General features: G+C 37.6%; 1 protein-coding gene across 2 annotated transcripts in view; it reads right to left on the reverse strand.

Annotated features, from left to right (window-relative positions):
- Positions 1-15,397, reverse strand: part of ARHGAP32 (Rho GTPase activating protein 32) — a 179,198-nt gene that overhangs the window by 107,909 nt on the left and 55,892 nt on the right. For both annotated transcript variants that reach the window (XM_032595033.1, XM_032595032.1), the window contains one exon: positions 7,827-7,913. In XM_032595033.1, the coding sequence (XP_032450924.1) occupies positions 7,827-7,913 (87 nt within the window). The remainder of the gene's footprint in view (positions 1-7,826; positions 7,914-15,397) is intronic.

Genomic DNA, 15,397 nt, shown 5'->3' on the forward strand with positions numbered 1-15,397 from the left:
ATTTACATCAGTGGATACAGTGTCCAGGCAGAAAAATCAATAAGGAAACAGTGACCTGAAACAGTGTTTAAGACAAACCTGACATACATATATGTACAGAACATTACCAAAACAGCATAATACACATTCTTTTCTTTTTTTTTCTTTTTTAATTTTTTTCCTTTTTAACATTTATTTATTTTTGAGACAGAGAGAGACAGAGCATGAATGGGGGAGGGTCAGAGAGAGAGGGAGACACAGAATCTGAAACAGGCTCCAGGCTCTGAGCAGTCAGCACAGAGCCTGACGCAGGGCTCGAACTCACGGACTGCGAGATCATGACCTGAGACGAAGTCGGATGCTCAACCGACTGAGCCACCCAGGTACCCCATACACATTCTTTTCAAGTGCACATGCAACATTTTCCTTGACATATCACATGTTAGGCCACAAGACAAGTCTCAATAAATTTTAAAAGACTGATATCATATCAAGCACCTTTTCCCACAACAACAGTATGAAACCAGAAATCAATTACAAGGCAAAAACTAGAAAAAACACAATCATTTGGAGCCTAAATAACCAACTGGTCAATAAAGAAATCAAAATAGAAATAAAAAAAGTATCTGGACAAAAATGAAAATGGAAACACAACAGTTCAAAATCTTAAGGGAATAGCAAAAGCAGTCCCAAGAGGGAAAGTTAGAACAATACAGGCCTCCCTCAAGAAAAAAGAAAAATCTCTAACAATCTAAACTTACACCCACAGAAATTGGAAAAAGAAGAAGAAACAAAACCAAAGTTAGTAGGAGACACAAAATAATAAAGATCAGAGCGGATAAATGAAGTAAAAACTAAAAAACATCAGAAAAGATCAATGAAACTAAGAGTTGATAAACCTTTAGGCAGTGGTGCCTGGCTGGCTTAGTCAGTGGAGCTTGTGACTCTTGATCTTGGAGTTGTGAGTTTGAGCCCCACAATGGATGTAGAGACTACTTAAAAAATAAAATCTGTAAAAAAACAAACATATTTAGCCAGACTAATCAAGGAAAAAAAGAAGGGAGTCAAGTAAATAAAATCAGAAATGAAGAGAACTTACAACTCACATCCCAGATATACAAAAAGTTATTAGACTACTACAATTACACATCAACAAATTAGACAACCTACAAAAAACAGATAAATCCCTAAAAACATAAAATCTTCTAGGACTTGATCAAGAAGAAAAAGAACATCTGAACAGACCAAGTACTAGTAATACAATTCAATCCGTAATGAAAAACCTCCCAACAAACAAAAGTCTAGGGCCAGATGGCTTCACAGGTGAAACTGGAGAAAAAAAAAAGTAAAGAAAACTGAATACCTAGCGTGCTTAATCTATTCCAAATAACTGAAGAGGAAAGACTCCTTCCAAATTCATTCTATGAACTAGCATTACTCTGATATCAACACCAGACAAAGACACTACAAAGAAAGAAAACTGCAGACCAATATCCCTAATGAATGGAACTATAAAAATCCTCAACAAAATATTAGAAGAATAAATTCAACAGTACAAGGATCACACATCATGGTCAAGTGGGATTTGACAGGGATGCAGAGATGGTTCAATATCCACAAATCAATCAAAATGATACACCACATTAACAAAATGAAGAATAAAAAAAGCACATCATTTCAATAGATGCAGAAAAAGCATTTGATAAAATTCGACATCCACTCATGATAAAAACTCTCAACAAAGTGGTAATAGAGGAAGCATACCTCAACATAATAAAGGTCATATGTAACACAACTACAGATAGAATCATACTCAATGACAAAAAGCTGAAGGCTTTGCCTCTAGGATCAGGAACATGTCAAGGATGAGGTCTCACCACTTTTATTCAACAAAGTACTGGAAGTCTTTGCTATAACAATCAGATTATGAAAAAGAAGTAAAAGGAATATAAACTGGTAAGGAAGAAGTAAAAACTGTCACTATTTGCAGATAACATGACACTATATATAGAAAACCCTGAAGACTTCACAGAAAAACTCTATCAGAACTAATGAATGAGTTCAGTAAAGTTGCAGATACAAAATTAATATAATATTAGATAATACAATGAATTTGATAATTAATATAATTAATATAAGAAATCTGTTGCATTTCCATATACTAATAACAAACAGAAAGAGAAATTAAGAAAAAAAATCTCACTAGCAATTGCATTAAAAATAATAAAATACCTAGAAATAAATTTAACCAAGGAGGTGAAACTCCTATACTCTGAAAACTGTAAGACATTAATGAAAGAAAGATGGCAAAAATAAATGTAAAGATATACCATGCTCATGACTAGATTTAAAATTGTTTCACGGTCTATACTACTCAAAGCAATCTATAGATTCAATGTAATCCCTATCAAAACACCAACAGTACTTTTCATAGAACTAGAACCCTATCAAAACACCAACAGTACTTTTCATAGAACGAGAACAAAAAAATTCTAACATTTGTATTCAACCTCAGAAGATCCAGACAAAACAATCTTGAGGAAGAAGAACAAAGCTGGAGGTATCACGCTCCTAGATTTCAAACTACACCTTTAAGCTGCAGTAATCAAAACAGTATAGTACTGGCACAAAAAGAGACACATAGATCAACAGAACAGAGTAGAGAGCCCAGAAATAAACTCATGCTTATATGGTCAATTAACCTATGACAAAGGAGGCAAATATCCAACGGTCTCTTCAATAAATGGTGTTTGGAAAATTGAAGAGCTACATGCAAAAGAATGAAACTGAACCACTTCCTTACACCATATATGAAAACAAACTCAAAATAGATTCAAGACCTGGGGCGCCTGGGTGGCTCAGTAAGTTAAGTGTCTGACTTCAGCTCAGGTCACAATCTCACAGTTCATGAGTTCGAGCCCCACCACAGGCTCTGTGCTGACCACTCAGAGCCTGGACCCTACTTCAGATTCTTGCCTCCCTCTCTCTCTGCCCCACCCCCACTCATGCTCTGTCTTTTTCTCTCCCTCAGATAAATGTTACAAAAAAAATTTTTAATGGATTCAAAACCTAAATGTAAGACCTGAAACCATAAAGCTTCCCAAAGAAAACACAGACAATAAACTCTTTGACATTGGTCTTAGCAATATTATTTTTTGGATTTGTCTCAAGCAAGGGCAACAAAAACAAATATAAAAAATTGAGACTACATCAAACTAAAAAGCTTTTTTTTTTCCCCCAGAGAAGGAAACCATCAACAAAATGAAAAGGCAACCTCCTAAATGGGAGAAGATATTTACAAGTGATATATCAAATAAGATATATATATACAAAGAACTCAAATAACCGAACACACACACACAGAAAAACAATCTTATTTTAAAAATGGGCACAAGACCTGAAGAGACATTTTTCCAAAGAAAATGGAAGAAAATGACCATACGGATGATCATGAGACATATGAAAAAATGTTCAACATTGCTAATCACAGGAAAATGCAACTCAAAACCACAATGAGATGTTACTCCCACCTGTCAGAAGGGATAGTATCAGAAAGACAAGAAATAACAATTGTTGGCACAAGGATATAGAGAAAAGGAAACCCTTATGTACTGTTGGTGGGCATGTAAATTGGTTCAAACACTAAAAAAAAAAGTGTAGAGGTTCCTCAAAAATTTAAAAACAGAAATACCCTATGATGCAGCAATTCCTCTTCAGGCTATTTACCCCCCCAAAAAACACAAAACACTCATTCAAAGAGATAATGTATGCACTACTGTGTTCACTGCAGCATCATTTACTATAGATGTGATAAGGAAACAACCTAAGTGTCAACTGAAAGGTGAATGAATAAAGAAGTTATGGAATATAGGTACATGGAATATTACTCAGCCATTAAAAAAAGAATGGGATCTTGTCATTTGTGACAACACAGACAGACGTTGAGGGGGTCATGCTAACTGGAATAAGTCAGACACAGGAAGACAAACACCTTATCATTTAATTTATATGTGGACTCTAAACAACAAAACAAATGAACAAACAACAAAACAGAAACAAACTCATAAATACAAAGAACAAACTGGCTGCCAGAGGGGAGAAGGGTGGGGGATGCATGAAATAGGTGAAGGGGATTAAGAGATATAAAATTCCAGTTATAAAATAACTAAGAGGGATGTAAAGTACATCATAAAGAACAGAGTCAATAATATTGTAATAACTATGTATGGTAACAGATGGTAAGTATACGTATCATGGTGAACATTTGTACCACATGTAAATGTCAAATCACTATGTTGGTACACTTAAAACAATATAACACTGTATATCAACTATACTTCAGTATATTAATTAATGAATGTTTACAGGGAGATTATAACCAACGGAGGAATGCTTTATAAATAATTACATAAAATTGTATATATATCTCTGTATCCAATCCTAAAATACAACTATGGAAAACAAAGCAAGAATATACAAAAGTGTAAGCAGAGACTATATCAGGGTAGTAGTGTTACAGCAATTTTATTCTTTTTTTCTCCATTTCCCATATTTTCCAAAATTTCTAAAAGTATTTTTATCCTAAAAACCCATAAACCCACACTTCTAAATGAGAAAAAAAAAGACACATATATATGTCCTAAAATATGTACATACGAACTCTCTCCACTGAAGTCATACAAAGAAACTTGACTGTCACTCTCAGTGCATTTCTGTAATTATTTACTACCATTTACAAAATGCTTGCAGATTTCAGGGGCGCCTGGGTGGCGCAGTCCGCTAAGCGTCCGACTTCAGCCAGGTCACGATCTCACGGTCCGTGAGTTCGAGCCCCGCGTCAGGCTCTGGGCTGATGGCTCAGAGCCTGGCGCCTGTTTCCGATTCTGTGTCTCCCTCTCTCTCTGCCCCTCCCCCGTTCACGCTCTGTCTCTCTCTGTCCCAAAAAAAATAAATAAACGTTGAAAAAAAAAATTAAAAAAAAAATGCTTGCAGATTTCAGAGTAGCTAACCGAGTATAAATCTTATTAGACAACAACAGTACAACAAACAAACAAACAAACAAAAACACTAGACTGAGGTTCAAATCCTGGTCTTTCTCTTTAATTTTATGACCCTGGGGAAGTTATTAACATTCCTGAGTCTTCATCATGTGTAAAATGAAACACAGACTATTTACCTCACACAGTTGTTGTAAGAATTAAATGTTGTACTGTATGTCGCAGTATCTGTGTACTTATATAAACACATAGATAATCAAAATGCCTACTGAATTTGGATCAATTCAGTATGAAAGACATGGTTTACATTTCTGAATTCACAATTTAACAAGAAATAAAAACTTGAAAGGCAGAGATGAAAGGACAATTAAAGTTTCAAAGATAAGACCTAAGAGAGTATTATTTAACCTCCAAAAAGCTGAAAAAAAAATTCACAGTTTTTTCAGAATTTTCACAGAAAATTGGCCATTTTCTAGGATAAAGGAACAGGAGAAGAGTGGGTTCAGATGAAAGACAAATACTTTGGTTAAATAAAAAGAATTCCAAGTTTACTTTAATTAAAAATTAGAAATTAGCAAAAATATGCAATATGTGAAAAAGTGGTTTCTCGTACAGATTACATCAGCATGTAATGGTGATCATATCCTATCTGAAGACTAGGCAATCTCTTAAGTCTGTTCTAGATTGTAAATTCCACCGACATGCAGGAAAAACTGATCATTAGGAAACTGAAGTCCCTAGAAGTTAGTGCTAAGATTTTACAGAACTTAGGAAAGCCACATCAGTAATTTGAGCTTCAATTCCCTCACTGGCAAAAATGAGAGGGTTTGATTATGAGTCTTTATAATTTTAGTTATTAAAAATATATATGATTCTAATTTAATATGATTTATGGCCAACACATATGGCAAGAATACAGAAAGTAAGCCGAGAGGGGAGGGGATGTGCATCAATGATTACTTTCAGTGCTACAGAGAGGTACGATGGCATTATTATATTGCAGTAAATTACTACTTTGATGTAATGAATAGCGTACCAAGTAGTCTGAATTTTTTTAAGCAGCTTGACAAGATACTTGCAACCAGGAAATAGTCTAAGTAGCTAGGTAACTAATTCACTAAGCATAATCAAGTGACAATTATACATTCTGGCATATGGTTCCAAAATACCATGCTTACCTTTTCAAGTTCACTTAAAAATATGGTACCAGTATTTATAACATTTTGATTTGCTTATGAGAAAACTATTTGCATTGTCAGAACATATGAAAATTAATGGTGAGAAGGAAAGATGCTAAAAGATGTTAGGTCATAGAGGGATTAATAAATTCATTATTGACATGCCAATCATGTACTCTAGATAAAGAGGATATGATTTACACTAATGTGTGAGTAATGGTTCACCATAGAACATGTGAAACTTTCACTTAAAAATTAAGTCATGAAATAGAAGCATTTTTTGAAACATGACACAAAACAGTGATTCAGAGCTGCCTACTTCCTCAAAGGAACCAAGATGACACACAATAAAACATATTTAAACAATATGAAACTTTGGCCATCTTATTTCTATACAAGCTAAAGTCAATTTCCAATCTCATATTCTTACATCTATAAATAAAGCACTAAATTCTGAAAGGTTCTCCTTAAAGTCATGAAGACTAAGAAGTCAGGGATTTCCCATATGAGGTAAGCATTAGATTTTTCAAGGTCATATAATTTTTAACTTCAGGTGAAGGAATAACACTTTTTGAGGGAAAAAAACATAAATGCCCTTATCTAACTCTTTCCCAAAGAAAACTAAAAACTTTGCACAAAAGAAAGCCTCCCTCAAAAACACTTACTTTACAATTATGAACTTAAAACTAGACATAAGGCTTAATGAATGTAAAGTAAATTAACAGGAACTAAACTACTTAGTTGACAGAGGAAATAATGCTACAATGACCCTTTTTAAATCTCATTAAGAGAAGTCACAGTAACTACACTCACAACAGTTTTATTTTTTAAATTAAAAAAAATTGGAATGTTCATTTATTTTGAGAGACACACACACACAGTGTGAGAATGGGGGAGGGGCAGAGAGAGAAGGAGACACAGAATCCAAAGCAGGCTCCAGGCTCTGAGCTGTCAGCACAGAGCCTGATGTGGGACTCAAACTTATGAACCATGAGATCATGATCCGAGCAGAGTCAGACACTTGACTGAGTCACCCAGGTACCCCCGTCACAAAAGTTTCAACACTAAGAGTCAAGAAACAGTGCCCTTCTAAAACACACACACCCCTATATACACCACATACACTACAAACACTATAGTGAAACGTACTGTCTTGGTTAGAAAAGTGAGCATCTCAGGCAGAACTTCATCTGCTCTTTTACTGTGATAGGGGACCAGTAGCTGATTCATTTAATCTAATTGTCAATAAACGATGTATTTCCTTTACTCTTACAAGAAGAGCTTTCAATTATGTCTGTAAATTAAGTATCTGTAAGACTGATTCTATTGTTTCAACCCTGAGTACATGCAGAACTGCCAATATGACGGGGACAAAGAATAAAACAAAACATTTGTGTTGCCATTGTCACTGGTATTCATCCACAAACATCTAAAACCTTAAAAACTTTCTAAAGATGCAGATAGAAGATATGCAAGTTACAATACTAAACTGTGCCCTCCATGTAATATTGTACAAACACATTTATCTCTTTTTTAAAGGATACCATTTATTTTCTTAACAATAGTCATGCAGTGTCCAATTCCACTTCAGTATCACACAGGTATCTTTCTGCGAATTCTATTAGCCATTGAAGAAATGCACTAAAAGGAGCCTCCACATCCACAAAATTACCTGACAAGCAATGTGCACGAGGTAGACCAGCTCTTTAGATTCACAGCCGTTTTTCGTTACTTCATTCTGTTCTTCTGAAAGCGAAAGCTATGTCAAAAAAAAAAAAAAAAAGGGCAGAAGAGAGGGAGAGTCGTGATTAATGACGAATAAACGAGGCATTCAGTAATACTTGAACCCTCACGTTAACTCGCTGTAAGACAAGCCTTTTAATGGAAATCTATTGCTTACGGAAGACAAAATGAAGAATTCAGGATTTTTCAAAAGCTACGTTTCTAAGAATTGTCTTTGTAACTTAAATCTAAACTAGCACAACTGCATAACAGAAAGAAATAAAATACATTCATTCATGAGTAGATCTTCACCTCCTTATTTAGCACATATGTGAAAGGAAGGCAGTAAGGCAGGCACTGAGAGACAGCATGCCCAAGTGGTTAGAGAGGGCTCAGGCTTTATTACACAGACTGGAAACTGACTTCCCAGAGAATAGTCCGGGCCTGCAGACACACGTCACTTCAGAATTATGTATGTCTGTACATTGGATTTTACTTCTTTTTAAACCAGCAGCTCAAATTTAGAAATGGGGTGGTTTCATAGGAAAAATACACATTTTGACTTCTTTGAAAAATCAGAAAATCTGAAATATCGGACCCATATTCTCATATGAGCAACAACCGGCTGGAACGGAAAAGTGACCAAACCCTTTAAAGGAGGCATGTATTCTCCAGAAGACTTTGCCACAGAATTAATTGTTCTTCATTTGTTCCCCAGTATTTAGGCTGAATTTCACTGTCATTCATCATGCCACTTGCTTTGTGACTTTTTTCACATACAACTCTCTTCTCACATTTATATTACGTTTACAAACTCTGCTCCAGAGACACACAGCCCTGAGTTCAAAAGTGTCACTAGCTAGCTGTACAATATTGAGCAACCCATATAATCTCATATCAGGAAAATGGGAATGAAATAATAATGCTTATTCTCAAGTTTGTGAGGATCAAATGAGATAATGCACAGAAAGTGTTCACCAAGACGCCTGGTACTCAGTAAGTACTTAATGTTACCTATCATTATAGCTAATATTATAAAAATAAAATATGAAGACATAGTCTCTATTTTTGGAAGCAGGATCACTGAGGTATTAAAAAAAACATTCTGGTCTTAAGTAGAAGTTCGCAGGATAATGATTATTCTCACACCAGTCAAAATAAGGCAGATTCACTACAAAATCATACTTTAAAAAAAGGATTAAGGGTGAGAAAAAACCTAAATGAACTAAGTTGTAGAAAGTGACAAGACATTCATGGGACAGAAGAGACTCACGGACGTGCTCAGACTCATGGACGTGCTCAGACTCATAGACATGCTCAGAAGCCTGGTAAAGATGCAGGAGGATAAAGAACCTGCATTAGACAGGGTTAAGCAGAAACCAGCCAAACCATGAAGACCGCATATGGACTAGAGTTTATGAACTAAAATTCCAACGAGAACCTTGTAACAGAGAGTCAATACCCACCCCCCTCCCCAGGTATATAGACAGGGTCAATGCACCAACAGCTCGGGCAAGAGCAGGAGAACAGAGACAGATAAACCAGGAGAACGGAGAGAGATGAACCTGTGCAGTGTGTGAAGTCTCCCCGAGCACACGGCAGCTAACCAGTGTAGACAGGACAGGGCAAGAAAGCGCAGAGGGCCCTCTGAGGCACTCAAGACCGAGACAGAGAATGAGCGCATGCTCTCCCTTAGGTCAGAAAACTGGTGGCTTAGCAGTAAAGCATAAATAGATCGTCAGATATCTCATCAATTTTCACTTTCCCCACAATGGGAAAAAAACACACAAGATTTCTAAACATCCAAACCGTAAGGGAGAATATAAAACTTTAAAATGACAGCAACTACAGGGGCGCCTGGGTGGCTCAGTCAGTTAAACGTCTGACTCTTGATTTCAGCTCAGGTCATGATCTCACGATTCCTGGGGTCGAGCCCCATGTTGGGCTCCACACTGACAGGACAGAGCCTGCTTGGGATTGTCTTTCTCCCTCTCTCTCTGCCCCTCGTCCACTCATGCTCACTCTCTCTCTCTGGAAATAAAAAAAAATTAAAAATAAAAATAAATTAAAATGTCAGTAACTATAAAATAAGTAAAGACTAGAAATAAAATCAATCTTCCTAAACAGAACTGGGGGGAGGAGAGGGTCAGGAAGAAGAGAAGAAACTTCCCCCAAAAAGCAAAAAGATGGATGTGGAGGAACGAACAGCAAAGACAGATGGCCCAATGATGTCAGTAAAATGGCAGAGTAGGCAACTGCAAATCCCAGTCCCTTCACAGAAACATGAACAAACAAGCAAAAACTCTCCCAACCAACTTTCGCAGTATGCTAGAATACAGTAAAGGTTTACAATCACCATGAGAACGCTGAATCAAGAAAAAGCCAACTTAAAAACTCTGTGGCATTTTCACCCACCCTCGCTCCACTCCTCCCCATCTTGGCAGCACTCCTGTGGATAGCAGTCCTGGCCCCAAGTACAGGACCCCCTTTCCCTGGGTCCAGAAGGAGAGACATCATTGACAAACGACTGCATGTCCCTTCTAATCTGTCTGGCAGCCGCATGAAGAACCGACACACGGCACACATCTCTTTTTCACCTAACCTGGAACTCATTCAGGGATTTAAAAAAGCAGCGTTGCTAAGATATTGTAAAATAAACTAAAAGTCTTCAGTCATATGAAGCAAAAGATTATAGTCAGCTTAAAGCCCAGGAGAAAGAGCTGAGGAGAGAGGCTCCTTGGGAAACGAGAGCACTCTAGAAACCCATGAACATGTTCAGGCTGGGACACATGCACGAAAGACGGGAGAAGACCTAAGCTTTCACCTCTACTCTCCAGGCTGTCAGAGCTGTAAAAAGCCCGGTTCATTGCGGAATGAGTGCCCCAACACAAAGGAAGTATGCAAAGACTGGAGGAAGTGGCTTTTTCTTTATTTTATTTTTTATTTTTAGTTCTTGGCTTTCAGGGAATTCCCTGACAAAATACTACCTGAACACAAGTAAAAGAAGAAAGACTTCAGTGAGCACATATGACATGGAACACGATCTTTTCAAAAATAGTCTGTTAAAGTCACTAAAAACATAGACTGCAGCCCTCAGTATGAAAAACAGCAAACCTGTGGTGAGGGATAGAATCCAGTTCCCAGGGTTACCACATTATAATATCCAATGTCCAGTATACAACAACAAAATCACAAGATATACAAAGAAACCAGGAGGCATGAGTCATTGACATGAAAAAAAAAAAAAAAAACCAATAGAAGCTATCCCTGAGAAGTCCAGATATAGGACTTAACACATATTAAACGTACCACACGAAACGCACTCAAAGAAGTCAAAGAAACCACAAAGAACTAAAGGAAACCTGAAAAACAATTTATAAATAAATGAAAATATCAAGAAGGAACAGAAAGTAAAAAAGGGAACAAAAAACGAATCTGGGGAATGGCTAAAAATTCTAACTAAAGGGATCTAAATACTAACTAAAACTAAAAAATGCACTAAAGGGATCAACAGCAGATTTGGGCAAGAAAAATCAGCTTACTGAAAGACAGAATAAGTCAAAACACAGGTTTCCCCCACTATCCAAAAAGTAGAGCATTCCTTTAACCTTTAAATTTTTTTTTAATGTTTATTTACTTTTGAGAGAGACACAGAGCACGAGCAGGGGAGGGGCAGAGAGAGAGGGAGACACAGAATCCGAAACAGGCTCCAGGCTCTGAGCTGTCAGCACAGCTGAGACACAGGGCTCGAACTCACAAACCGTGAAATCATGACCTGAGCCAAAGTCCTACGCTTAACCAACTGAGCCATACACGGGCACCCCCCACCTTTTTTTTTAATCTTTTAATGTTTATTTATTTTTGAGAAAGAGCCTTTGAAACCTTTTAAAAGCCAAAATGGTATAAAACAAAGAGTATCCCCTGCCTTTCAAAAGTCTACATTACACCACCTTACTTTTACGAAAGACCTCTGTTAGTTGGTACCTGGTTTTGCTAACTGAAAGAAATCCAAAAAGGGTTTTCACTTTTATGAAAAAAAGCCGTTACTCTACTAACGTAGGTCTTCATCAAAGCAAAGTGGTAAAACGAAAAGTTTCAGAAAGCAGCATAAACCTATATACAGTCCAAAGAACAGAAAGAAAAAGTTTTTAAAAAGTGAAATGTAGGGCACCTGGTGGACTCAGTCAGTTAAGTATCTGACTTTGGCTCAGGTCATAATCTCGCCATTCTTGAGTTTGAGCCCCGCACCAGGCTCGCTGCTGTCAGCACAGAGCCCACTTTGTATCCTCTGTCCCTCTCTCTCTACCCCTCCCCTGTAATAAATGAACATTTTTTTTAAAAAGGTGAAATGTTACTCAGGAACCAGTAGGACACCTTCGAGAAGACCAACACATGCATTATGAAAATCCCAGAAGGAAAAAGAGAAAGACATAAAGAGATTATAGAAGTCATATCAGGAAAAAGGAAGAATATGGGGCTCCTGGGCAGCTCAATCAGTTAAGCATTCAAGTTCAGCTCAGGTCATAATCTTATGGTTGGGGAGTTCAAGTCCCCATCGGGCTCTCTGCTGTCAGCACAAAGCCCACTTCAGATGCTCTGCCGCCTTCTCTCTCTGCCCCTCCCCCACTCGTGCTCAGGCTCGCTCTCTTTCTCTCAAAAATAAATATAAAAAAACAATCTAAGGGAAACCTGGGTGGTTCAGTCGCTTAAGCATCTGACTCTTGGTTTTGGCTCAGGTCATGATCTCGCAGTTTGTGAGTTCAAGCCCCGCATCAAGCTTAACAGTGACAGTGTGGAGCCTGCTTGGGATTCTCTCTCTCTCCTCTCTTTCTGCCCCTCTCCCACTCATGTGCTATGTCTCTCTCTCTCCCCCAAAATAAATAAACATTAAAAAATAGATAAAGAAGACGGAAGAATAGGATGAGGCACCTGGGTGGCTTAGTCGGTTGACTGTCTGAGTCTTGATTTCGGCTTAGGTCATGACCTCACAGTCGTGAGATCCAACCCTGCATCACGCTCCACACTGGGAATGGAGCCTGCTTAAGATTCTCTCTCTCCTTCTCCTTCTGCCCCTCCCATGCCTGCTTGCCAAGTGCATATTCTGTCTCAAAAAAAAAAAAAAATTAAAAAGGAAGATGGAAGGAAGAACAGGAGAGCCCAGACTCTAGACCCCCACACAAAAACAGGCATTAGCAACTATCAACACACAAGAATACCTTTCTGAAAATCCCAGAACTTGGGAGATGAGGTCAACACAAAACTTAGACCACAAAAATTAAGAAAGTCACATCAGAAGGTAAAGAGGAGTGGTTTCACGATGACTATCACCCCTTTCCCAGGCCAGCATAGCACCACACTGAAAGGATTCCCTAGGACTGTGACCTTCCTTTGGGAGAAAAGAGCCCATTAGAGATATCCAACTTCCCCAATGCTCAGACGTGATCTTCAGGAGGCCCATTCCTGTTTTTCCTCACAGGGAACTGAAGGAATTGGCAGAGGGAGACCACCTAGGGTCACTTAGTAACAAAAAAGGGGGGTGCGACACAGAGCAACCAGCCAATGGATACTGGTACCATGACACCATGGCACCATGCCCCTGCTGGCAACCTTGCCTGGTAAGAAAGCCCCACCAGGAGCTCTGCCCATCTACAGAGCCAAAATGCAGGTCAGCCCAGGGGCCACAGTTATCAGTTTTGCCTGGTTGGGGTCTCACCCATACAATTTGTTTTTTAATTCCAATAAACATAAATTGTTATTTTAGTTTCAGGTATACAATACAGTGGTTTGATAACTCCATGTATTATTCAGGACTCATAAATTCCCTTCTCTTAATCCCCTTCGCCTACTTCACCCACCCACCCTGACCTCACTTCTGGTAACCATCAGTTTCTTCCCTTAAATTAAAAGCTCATTTTTTTGCTTTGTCTCCTTTTTTATTTTTCCTCCTCATTTGTTTTTTGTTTCTTAAGTTCCACATATGAGTGAAATCACATGGTATTTGTTCTTCTATGACTGGCTTATTTTGGGTAGCCTTATATTCTCTAGCATTATACAATAATCCATGATATTGCAAATGGCAAGATTCCATCCTTTTGATGGTTGAATAATATTCTCTTGTATATATATACCACTTCTTTTTTATCCATTCATCTATTAATGGATACACGCTGCTTCCATAATTTGGCTATTGTAAATAATGCTGCAATATCGCTTCTCAGCCTTTGGCTAAGATCAAGGGTAAATAATACTGCAATAAATACAGGGGCGCATGTATCACTTCAAATTAGTGTCTTTGTATTCTTTGGATAAATACCCAGTGCTGTGATTACTGGATCCTAGGGTAGTCCTATTTTTAATTTATTGAGGAACCTCCACACAGTGTTCTACAACAGCCGTACCAGTTTGTATTCCCACCAACAGTACACAAAGGTTCCTCTTCCTCCACATCTTTACTAACACCTGTCTCTTCAGTTTTTGATTTTAGCCATTCTGACAGGTGTGTGGTGATTATCTTATTGTGGTTTTTGATTGCATTTCTTGCTGATGAGCAGTGTTGAGCATCTTTCGATGTGTCTGTTGACCCTCTGGATGTCTTCTTTGGAGAAATCTTTGTTCGTGTCTTCTGCCCATTTTTAACTGGATTAACTGGTGTGGTTTTGTTTGGTTGGTTGGTTGGTTGGTTTTGTTTTTGGTGTTCAGTTCTATAAGTTCTCATATATTTTGGATACTAACACTTGACTGGATATGTAATTTGCAAATACCTTCTCCCATTCAGTAGGTTGTCTTTTAGTTTTGTTGGTTGTTTCCTTTGCTGTGCAAAAAGCTTATTTTGATATAGTCCCAATAGCTTCTTTTTTATTTTGTTTCCCTTGCCTCCAGAAACATATCAAAAAAGATGTTGTTATAGCTGATGTCAGAGAAATTACTACCTGTGCTCTCTTCAGGGATTTTTATGGTTTCAGGTCTCACATTTAGGTCCTGAATTCATTCTGAGTTTGTTTTTCTGTATAGTGAAAGAACACGTTCCAGTTTCATTCTTTTCCATGTAGCTGTCCAGTTTTCCCAACATCATTTGTTGAAGAGACTTTATTTTTCTCCCATTGCCTAGTTAGCCTTCTTCATCAAAGATTAATTGACCATATAATTGTGGGCTTATTTCTGAGCTTTCTACTCTGCTCCATTGATCTATGTGTCTCTTTTTGTACCAGTACCATACTTTTTTGATTACTACAGCTTGAAGTCTGGAATTGTGATTCTCCAGTTTTGTTTTTCTTTTATAAGACTGCTTTGGCTATTCGGAGTCTTTTGTGGTTCCAAATTTTTTAATTGTTCTAGTTCTGTGAAAAATGCTGCTGGCATTTTGATAGGGACTGAATTAAAATGTTTTGTGTAGACTGTTGGGGATAGTATAGGCATTTTAACCATATTTTTTCTTCCAATATATGAGCATGGAATGTCTTTCCATTTCTTTGTTTTGTCATCAATTTCTTTCATCTATGTTTTATAGTTTTCAGATTACAG

The sequence above is a fragment of the Lynx canadensis genome, chromosome D1 (genome assembly GCF_007474595.2).
Source record: "Lynx canadensis isolate LIC74 chromosome D1, mLynCan4.pri.v2, whole genome shotgun sequence".
NCBI classification, from domain to species: Eukaryota; Metazoa; Chordata; class Mammalia; order Carnivora; family Felidae; genus Lynx; species Lynx canadensis.